Source organism: Cyanistes caeruleus, chromosome Z (assembly GCF_971803275.1).
Source record: "Cyanistes caeruleus chromosome Z, bCyaCae1.hap1.1, whole genome shotgun sequence".
Lineage (NCBI taxonomy): Eukaryota > Metazoa > Chordata > Aves > Passeriformes > Paridae > Cyanistes > Cyanistes caeruleus.
Genome location: NC_141732.1, coordinates 9,178,502 through 9,188,178, shown reverse-complemented (window position 1 = coordinate 9,188,178; position 9,677 = coordinate 9,178,502). Strand labels below are relative to the sequence as shown.

Genomic DNA, 9,677 nt, shown 5'->3' with positions numbered 1-9,677 from the left:
TTTGTGCTCTTACTACTTGGTGTAGTCATCTTTATTGCTCAGATAAAATTCGCTCTAAAGTATGTTTTACTTACATTGCAGAATTTGGTGTCCCTTAATCCTAAGGGACATTTGCTCTGAGAACTTTTCATTTTTTTCATTTGTAAGACACTCTCTTCGTCTTTTATCTCACACGATGGTATCTTGATCCTCACTCTTATACCCCTGATGCTAGGAACAGAACTCTGAATTGCACATTGCTCAGGAGACTGTTAGAACCATTCAGAAAATATTATGACTAAAATTTAAGTAGCCGTATGCCGTTATTTATTGAAGGTGTCCACAGTTTGGAGCTTTTCCATGACAAAATATTAAGACCTGGCAAAATCACCCATAGGCAATTACAAGCATGTGGAGGCTGGGGAACCAACGAGTTCAGAGATCCTGGCTTTCCCCTGGAGAGCTTCTCCCTAGGCCAGACACTTTTATGTCATGCAGAGAAAAAGTGTCACTCCCAGAGGTCCTAGAGTTGAACATGTTAATTTGTTACACCCCATTGGTTTCCCTCCCTATCAATCCACCCTGATACATGTATCCAAGTTTCCCCCGCCCCTCTCCTTCCCTATAAATACCCCGTTTTTTTTCCCCAGTTGAGAGAGCTGCTGTCACTGGCTCCCTTCACTGAGGGCCCTGCTATAATAAAGGCTATTTCACGGTGGAATGCCACACAGCTCTCTAGTCTCTCTCTCTCCGCGTCGCCTACACGCTGCTGCTGAGCTGAAATCACTCGCCGGGCAGAGAACGTGCCTGTGCCCCTGGGCAGTCCTTTTCAGGACGGCTTCTTCAGGGTAGTCGTGGCACCCCTGTCATCGACACCGCCACAGCAAGTGGCGCCCAACATGGGGCACAAAGAGCCCCTGAAGAAGCGTCCACCTGCAGTTTTAACTGCAGAGCATGCCGCTGTTGGAGCTGCCACCCCCCAAGGAGAACCTCTTGCGTTCTAGCGAGAGACAATCTGAAGGGCTGCAACCGGGACCCTCGCTGACCATCCAGGGCTAAGAAGACAGAAGATAGAAGAGCCCTTGAGGACCGGCTGCCAAGTGACCATCCTCCCATCAGCTTTCTGTTGGCCTCATCGGCATTGGCCAAAGAAAAGTTGTGAGTTCATACCCTTGAGGTTTTTTGGGCCTTTCTCATTTTTATTTGCATTTTGCTGCTGGGTGGGGAGTGAGAAGGATGGGGAATCAGCTTTCCAGACCCAAGCTGACCCCTCCTGGTAGGGACTTTTATATCCAAGTTGTGGGCACCCTGAAAGCGGGAAATTTTAGGTTTTCAAAAGGGGAGTTAAAGAGATTTATTCATTGGATTTTTAAACATTTTAAAGTTGATTCTACTTCTGTTAAATTGTGAAAATTTTGGAACAATGTGGGGTGAAAGTTATATATTGTTCAGGCAGGGGAGATTGTTGCCAGGCAATTGCCAAGTTTTTTCCTTTGTTTCAAACCATTATACTTTCTGTTGAGAAAGAGGGGAAAAACAGTTGATGAAGTTTCGGACACCAGTTGAAACCCCCATCCTCGTTACCCTCTCCAAGTGTTCCTAAACCCTCTTCCCTACCTGAGGGACAGTTGGTAGGTGGACGTCGCCTACAGGCACAGGGTTGCTGCCATCTCCCTGACACCCCCCCACCACCTCTCTACGCTTACCAGGATGGCACTGGCCATGCCGTTTTGGACCTTTCCTCTACCCTCCTCCCTATGCCCACATACCTGGTTGCATCCCCCCCGGTTCTTAACATTAGCAAAGACGGCGCCAGCAACATGGCCAGCCCCGCCATCTTGTCTCCTTCGCACCCAGGTTTTCCCACCTTGCACCCTCAAAATGGCCACTTTCCCACCTCTACCCCTTCTCTTCCTGTCGCGCCCTGCTCCTCTTCCCCTCCCACCGCGTCGCTGGGTGTAACTGCGTTGGGCCCCTCCCCTTCCATCGGGAAACCCCTCCCTGGCGCGGACCCCAGTCATGCCCCTTCCCACCAGAGCTCCGCCCCCAGTGGCATTCCCACCACCAGTCCCCCCAACACTGGGACCGGAAGTGGTAATGACAGCAACCGGAAGGAAGCCATCTTGGCTTCCTCAGCCACTCACAAGAGCGCCAGTACCGGTTGCCAGAAAAGGCCACGCACTGTCATCAAGCGCCCCCCCATCTCCTCCAAGAGATGAGGACAGTGAGTCCTCATTTTCAGAATCTGAATATGAGGACCACTGGGCCGAGGTACACAGGGAAGCCACGCAGGCAGGGGATTCAGCCCTGTCAAAAAAGATCTTAGCTTTCCCTGTGGTACATAAGAAGGACGGGGCAGGGGCACTCACTAATGTATGGGAGATCCTACACTACAGGAGCTGTGCCAAGCCACTGAAGAGCATGGCCAGGGCTCTCATTTTTTCAAACACCTACTGGAAGCCACCTTCACCACCCATGTCATGGTGCCTCATGATATTAAAAATATCATGAACTGCCTTCTCTCCCCAGCAGAATACATGCTATGGTACAGGCAGTGGAAAAAACATCTGAAACAGTTGGCAGATGCATATGCAAAGGATGCCAACAGGCCAAATTTAACTCTAGAACAACTGGCAGGGGAAGGTGACTTCCAGAAACCCCGAGATCAGGCCCGAGATCTGCCCAAGGCAGCGTTACATGACATCACTAATGCTGCCAAGACGTCTCTTTTTGTCACTCCCGATGAAAAGGTGCCTACGCAGAGCTTCATGAACATTAAACAAGGGGCAAGTGAATCCTTTATTAAGTTTGTGGATAAACTAAAATTGGCAATTGAAAAACAAATAGAGGGCTCCCAAGCACAAAAGGAATTACTGGCCAAGATGGCAATGGTCAATGCAAATTCAGAATGCAAGGCAGTTTTGCGAGCCCTTCCTCTTGACCCCTAACCAACCATTGACCAAATGGTAGAAGCCTGCACCAAGCACTTCGCTGAACATACGGTGGCAAACGCGATAGCTAAGGGAGTGGCAGAAAGGATATCTGGTGCTTACGCTGCAGACTCCAGCACAAGCCACTGCTTTAATTGTGGCAAACCTGGACATTTTTTTAAAGACTGCCTGGAGAGACATTTTCTACAACCACCTACCCACCAACTGTTACCCAGATCAAATTGGCGTTCGGGAAACTTCAAGCAGAGCGCGGGACGGCCCCGCGCTCTGACATCAAATCAAATGCCGCTGCGCTCCTCCTGCCAAGTCCACCATCCCGCCTCCACAGAGACCACGATCTCAGACCCAGCAGCTGGCGCAATTCAGATGGGAACCTGGCACCAATTGGTAACCAGACTCTCCTTGCAGCTTAAGGGTGACTGTGTTTATAAGATCCCCACAGGGAAACGTGCACCACCAGGCGGTCCCTCCAACATTTTAATACTTGGGGATCCAATTAACTCTCCAGGACAAGTCCATATAACACCTGAAGTCCAGACCTTACACCCAGGAGATGACATTTTCATCTCTTTAACTTGCACAGACCCTCCTTATTTTTTAAAACAGCAGACTCCAGTGGCACAAGCCTTTTTGTTACCAAATGACTGTCCGGAACAGGTTCCCCTCAATCCCACTGCCATGTGGACTCAGGCTATGGGCTCCAACAAGCCTATAATGGAGTGCAGCCTGTTCTGTAAAGGGGAAAAGATCCATTGCCCAGGAATGCTGGACACCGGAGCGGACGTTACCATCATTGCCTGTTCCCAGTGGCCAGCCAACTGGGAATTGCAGCCTGTGGCGGGGATGATTTCGGGAATTGGGGGAGTGGCGGTGTCTATGAGAAGCAGTCACAAGGTAATAGTAGAAGATCCCGAGGGAAAAATGGCGACCATCAAGCCATTTGTTGTGAGGGTACCAATCACCCTCTGGGGGAGGGATCTCCTATCCCAATGGGGGGCTTCCTTGCGTATTCCCAGTAGGGATTTTTAGTGGGGGTCACTGAAGAGGGCGCTAAGCTCACCATCCCCCAACTCACCTGGAGACAACACCATCCAGTGTGGGTTGATCAGTGGCCCCTATCTGAGACCAAACTGCGCGCACTGGAAGCCCTCGTGGAGGAGCAGCTCGCCAAGGGCCACATTACAGAGACCAACAGCCCTTGGAACTCCCCTGTCTTTGTTCTATACAAACCAGGCAAAGACAGGTGGAGACTCCTCCATGACCTCTGAAAAATCAATGAGGTCACTGAGGATGTGGGCCCCCTCCAGCCTGGTATGCCCTCACCTTCCATGCTTCTTCGGGACTGGAAGCTTGCAGTCATAGACATCAAAGATTGCTTTTTTAACATCCCTCTCCATCCTCGAGACGCCCCCAGGTTTGCATTTTCAGTTCCCTCCCCAAACAGATAGGCGCCTCTCCCACCATCTGCCAATGGTACGTAGCCCACATCCTATCCCCGGTGAGGGTCGTGTTCCCAGACACAGTTATATTACATTACATGGACGACATCCTGGTTTGTGCCACTGATGATGACTACCTCCACCGGACTTTGCAAAAGACTATAAAGACAATTGAGGACGCTGGGTTTGAGATCCGCGAAGACAAAATCCAGCACACCTGCCCTTGGACCTACCTCGGACTCCAGATTCGTGAGCAGACCATCGTGCCCCAGCAGCTGACCATCAGAGACGACCCCAAGACCCTGCGGGACCTACATCAGCTCTGCAGGTCCATCAGCTGGGTACGTCCTCTGCTTGGGATAACGACGGAAGTCCTTGCGCCCCTCTTCAATCTGCTCTGCAGCAGCGAGGACCTCGACTCACCGTGCGCCCTCACACCAGAGGCCCAGGAATCCATCACCAAGGTCCAGGAGGCCCTGTCTTCATGACAAGCCCACCGCTGTGAGCCCCTTCCAGCTGGTTGTCCTGGGTAATGCCCCGCACTTACATGCACTCATTTTCCAATGGGATATGGCATTGAAAGATCCACTCCTTATCATCAAGTGGATCTTCACACACAATCAGCCCACAAAACTATCATGACTCCGCAGGAAATCATGGCTGAACTCATTAAAAAAGCAAGAGTTTGTCTCCGCACTCTTGTGGGGTGTGAGTTCACATGCATCTTCCTTCCATTGGCAACTGGGGATTTGGAGCCTTTACTCCAAACCAACGAGAGCCTTCAGTTCGCTCTCGATAGCTATTCAAGCCAAATTTCTGTACACCCATCTGGCCACAAATTATTTAAAACCACGTTAAATTTGGTCCCCAAATCATTACAGAGCAAAGCACCACTCAAGGCTCTGACAGTTTTTACTGACGGCTCAGGGAAATCTCACAAGTCAGTCATGACTTGAAAGGACCCCAGGACACAGAAGTGGGAGTCTGATGTCCAAGTGGTTGAGGGATCACCACAGATTGCTGAATTAGCAGCCATCATCAGAGCTTTTGAGAAATTCCAAGAACCTTTCAATCTGGTGACTGATTCGGCTTATGTGGCTGGAATAGCTATGAGAACTGAACATGCATTTTTAAAAGAAGTCTCTAACCCAAATTTATACAAATTGCTTTCTGAATTAATATATCTCATCTCCCACAGAAAGCAACCATGCTATATCATGCATTTGAGGTCACACACTGACCTCCCAGGTGCCGTCACGGAGGGTAACAAGAGAGCAGACACCTTAGCCATGCCTGCTGGAGTGGTCATAGTCCCAGACATTTTTGCGCAAGCAAAATTGTCCCACTAATTTTAGCATCAGAACGTCCCTGCCCTGATGAGGATGTTCAAGTTACCCAGGGATCAGGCCAGGGCAATAGTTGCCACCTGTCCCAATTGTCAATCTTTTCATGTTCCAGCGATGAATTCTGGGGTTAACCCCCAAGGACTCAACAGCTGCCAAATTTAGCAGACTGATGTTACCCACGTCCTGTCCTTCGGGAGAGTTAAATATGTTCACATTTCAGTGGACACTTTTTCTGGTGCAGTGTTTGCCTCAGCCCATGCAGGAGAAAATGCCAAACATACCATCCGACATTTTCTCCTTGCGTTTGCTACCCTGGGAGACCCCCAACAAATAAAAACAGATAATGGACCCGCTTACACCTCTCACAAGTTGAGAGATTTCTTCAGCCACTGGGGGGTGAGGCACACCACAGGCATACCTCACCCTCCCACATGGCAATCAATTGTGGAAAGGACACACCAGAATCTTAAGAGAGTCCTTGATCACCAGTGGGGAGGAACAGAGATCATTCCTCCCATTGAGAGGCTCTGTAAGGCTCTGATTGTTATGAATTTTCTGAATTGTTCACCCACACAGCCTCACCCCCCTGTAATACGGCACTTCTCCAATTCAACCCATGCCAAACTCACGGAGAAGCCGCCAGTGCTGATCAATGATCCTGAATCACAACAGACATCAGGACCTTTCCCATTGATTACCTGGGGGAGAGGGTATGCGTGTGTGTCCACACCATCAGGACCTAGGTGGCTCCCAGGAAAAAATATAAAACCAGACTTAGGCCCTGCAAACCCTGCACCAGAACCAGATCAATCAGAATCTCCTGAGACCCACACAGGTTCTCAAAAACAACAATCCACCACAGCCTGGAGACGGAGACGTCACCAGAGCCCACCGAGCCGGCCCGCCACCACACCATCGATCAGACGGTGACCGACACAGTTTACCGCCAGACCACCCACTTCATATAAGCCAAAGTGTCGTGCCACCAAGACTGCCAAAAAATAAGAGCCAACGTTCAGCTCAACACTGTGAAACGCACAAGTTTCTCTAACTCCTTTTTCTTCCGTTTTCCCTCCCCGTCTTCCCTTTCTCACCTTAAATACCTACCCTTAAACTACTCACTTGCTAATTTGCACAAAGATGCAACTTAATGCTGCTACTGCTGGTGCCTTGGCCATGCGTCCCCCTCTATGCAAAATGGCCCCACCAGCAACCAACTACCTCATCCCCAATACCCATTCCTCATTTTTTATTTTTTTTTTTAAACAGGGGGAGAGACAGGAGTAGAAAGGGGGAGAAGGAAAAATAACATCTTTCCTTGTTCAGCCCTAATCTGTTCACATTCATTTACAGACCATGCAGACCATGGAATATAAGACCATCCTTGCATTCCTGACCACCTGGATGCTCCTGACAACATCAGCCGTGGATGCCTGGCTAGTAGCACAGCCCCGGGAGAACGTGTGGATCACCCTCACCAAGACTCTAAAACAGGACCACATGTGCTTGTCCATGGGCAACGCCACCAACCCTCTGTCATCCTGCCTGGTGGGGGTTCCTTTGAAGCCACACCAATACCCTTTCACAGGGGAAAGACCCAACCCAGTAGATATTTGGGATGAGTGGACAAGGATCTTGCCCCATGCACCAGAGGAACCCCAGGAATTGGAGCTCTTGGAGTCCTCCAAGGCTACCTATTGTATAAATTTTGACTATTGCCCAGTAGTAGGCCAGGCATGGCCTGTGTTGGAATACCATAGGGCAATTAAATCAAAGAAAAATGTGACCCCCAACAGCAAAATCTACAACCAGTTTAAATGGTGCAGTTATACCAGCAGTACATGCTCCGCCTCCTCTCACCATCCCAGAGTGCTGCCCCGGAGAGTGTTCTTGATCTGTGGGGATAGAGTGTGGGCAGGAATCCCTTCCTGACTCCAGGGAGGTCCCTGTGTACTTGGACAGCTTACCATCCTCACTCCAAATTAAACCCTAATGTATGATTGGCAAAGAAATAATGAATTGGCCCGCCAAAAGAGAGATCTCACCCAATTAGATGAAAATTGTGATAGCCAAATTGAAGATTAGTCCTACACAAAGAGGGTAGTAGTGTCGGCATTTTTGCCATGGGTAGCTGCTGCGAAAGCCCTCGGTGAGCTTTCTCACCTGGAGTGTTGGCATGGTAAGCAGGCCAACCTGACCTCCTCTGTTTTGAGTGACCTCTTGGCAGATGAAGAGACTGTTAGGCATGCCACTCTACAAAACCGAGCTGCCATTGACTTCTCCTGGCCCATGGACACAGCTGTGAGGAGTTTGACAGGCTGTGCTGCTTTAACCTGTCCAACCACAGTGAAAGCATCCATACACACATCCAGAAAATCAACAATATTATACAGGAACTCAAAAGAGAAAAGGACCCCCAATGGTTTGAGGAACTTTTTGGAAGCTGGGGACTCAAAGGATGGGTTGCCTCCTTCCTTAAAAACATCTTTAAGATTTTTTTAATTATCATTATTGTTCTATGTATGTTCTCCTGTTTTAAAAGGTTGGTAACTAGGTCTCTGGGAGATGCCTTTTTATTAAATAAAGAAGGGGGTGCTGTGGACGCCAGGGAACTGGCCAGTTCAGAGACCCTGGCTCTCCCCTGGAGAGCTTCTCCCTAGGCCAGACACTTTTATGTCATGCAGAGAAAAAGTGTCACTCCCAGAGGTCCTAGAGTTGAACATGTTAATTTGTTACACCCCATTGGTTTCCCTCCCTATCAATCCACCCTGATACATGTATCCAAGTTTCCCCCGCCCCTCTCCTTCCCTATAAATACCCCGTTTTTTTTCCCCAGTTGAGAGAGCTGCTGTCACTGGCTCCCTTCACTGAGGGCCCTGCTATAATAAAGGCTATTTCTCGGTGGAATGCCACACAGCTCTCTAGTCTCTCTCTCCGCGTCGCCTACACGCTGCTGCTGAGCTGAAATCACTCGCCGGGCAGAGGACGTGCCTGTGCCCCTGGGCAGTCCTTTTCAGGACGGCTTCTTCAGGGTAGTCGTGGCACCCCTGTCATCGACCCCACAGTGGCACAAGCATTCTATCCAAATTCCACCTGAGAATTCCTTCAGTATTTAGATATTTAGCGTCTCTGCCTTTAAGTTAGTGCTATGAAGATTTAAGATATGCAGGATGAATGTCACATGTTCCTTGAGGCATTTTTTTTCTCTTTCCATTTTAATTTCAAACATATCTTTGTTATTTTTTAAAATTTATTTCATTTGTCAGACAAAAAAATTAGGCAGTCAGGACTGTTACAATCTAACTAAGTCTGTTTCCTTAGTCTGCATCTGTTATTTTCTTGCTTTCCAGACTGTAAGAAACAAATATCTCTTTAAAAAAATAAAAAATAAAAAAAATAAAAAAGAACTGGCCTTTTCTTTCTTTCTTTGAGGGAAGAAGGGGGAAAAGAAGTAAGAGATGCTACATATTATGCTTTGAGAAAGGCTTTTCACCTGGTCATAGGCAGATAGATATGCTGGTCTAATTTTCAAACTTAAAGCTAGCAGGTAAAGGCATCAGCTGGATAGATATCTATGACATCTAGGGATGTTGCCTAATGAAGGCTACTGTTTAAGCTGAAATCTAGCTTAAAATTCATGCATGGATATTAAACAAAGCATATACATCAGCTTTCAAGCCTCTGTGTCCCATCCACATGGTCAGACCTATCCATGGAATAAAGATGAAACTGACTTGTCAATGATGCCTCTGTGAAATGTGTTCTTATGTGTCTTGCAGACATAAGTGACTGAGTGAGGTCTATGCATCATATTTCTAATTCCTCTAGAAAGAAGGTATACAAAGTATTATAAATATTTTTTGTTAGTTTTCTTTCTTGTTCATGTTGCTTCTTGGTGTATGTTAAGGTACAATGTTTTAAATATGCTATATCAAGCATTTTATTATTTTCTTCTCAATCTT

The 9,677-nt window shown here is 48.1% G+C and overlaps 1 protein-coding gene across 1 annotated transcript; it reads left to right on the top strand.

Moving 5' to 3' along the window:
• Positions 1 to 2,084: 2,084 nt before the first annotated feature.
• LOC147648083 (uncharacterized) lies at positions 2,085 to 9,122 on the top strand. Its single transcript, XM_086868959.1, has 2 exons — positions 2,085 to 4,710; positions 7,069 to 9,122. The coding sequence occupies exons 1-2, from the start codon at positions 4,468 to 4,470 to the stop codon at positions 7,645 to 7,647; spliced, it is 822 nt and encodes a 273-aa protein (XP_086725085.1). The 5' UTR covers positions 2,085 to 4,467; the 3' UTR covers positions 7,648 to 9,122.
• The last annotated feature ends 555 nt before the right edge of the window (positions 9,123 to 9,677 follow it).

What these genes read in the sequence shown, in the direction of transcription:
- LOC147648083 (XM_086868959.1), top strand. Translation starts at nt 4,468, where the DNA reads ATGGACGACATCCTGGTTTGTGCCACTGATGATGACTACCTCCACCGG. An exon ending in TCTGCAGGTCCATCAGCTGG is followed by an intron (nt 4,711 to 7,068) that starts GTACGTCCTCTG and finishes ATTCATTTACAG; the next exon opens with ACCATGCAGACCATGGAATA.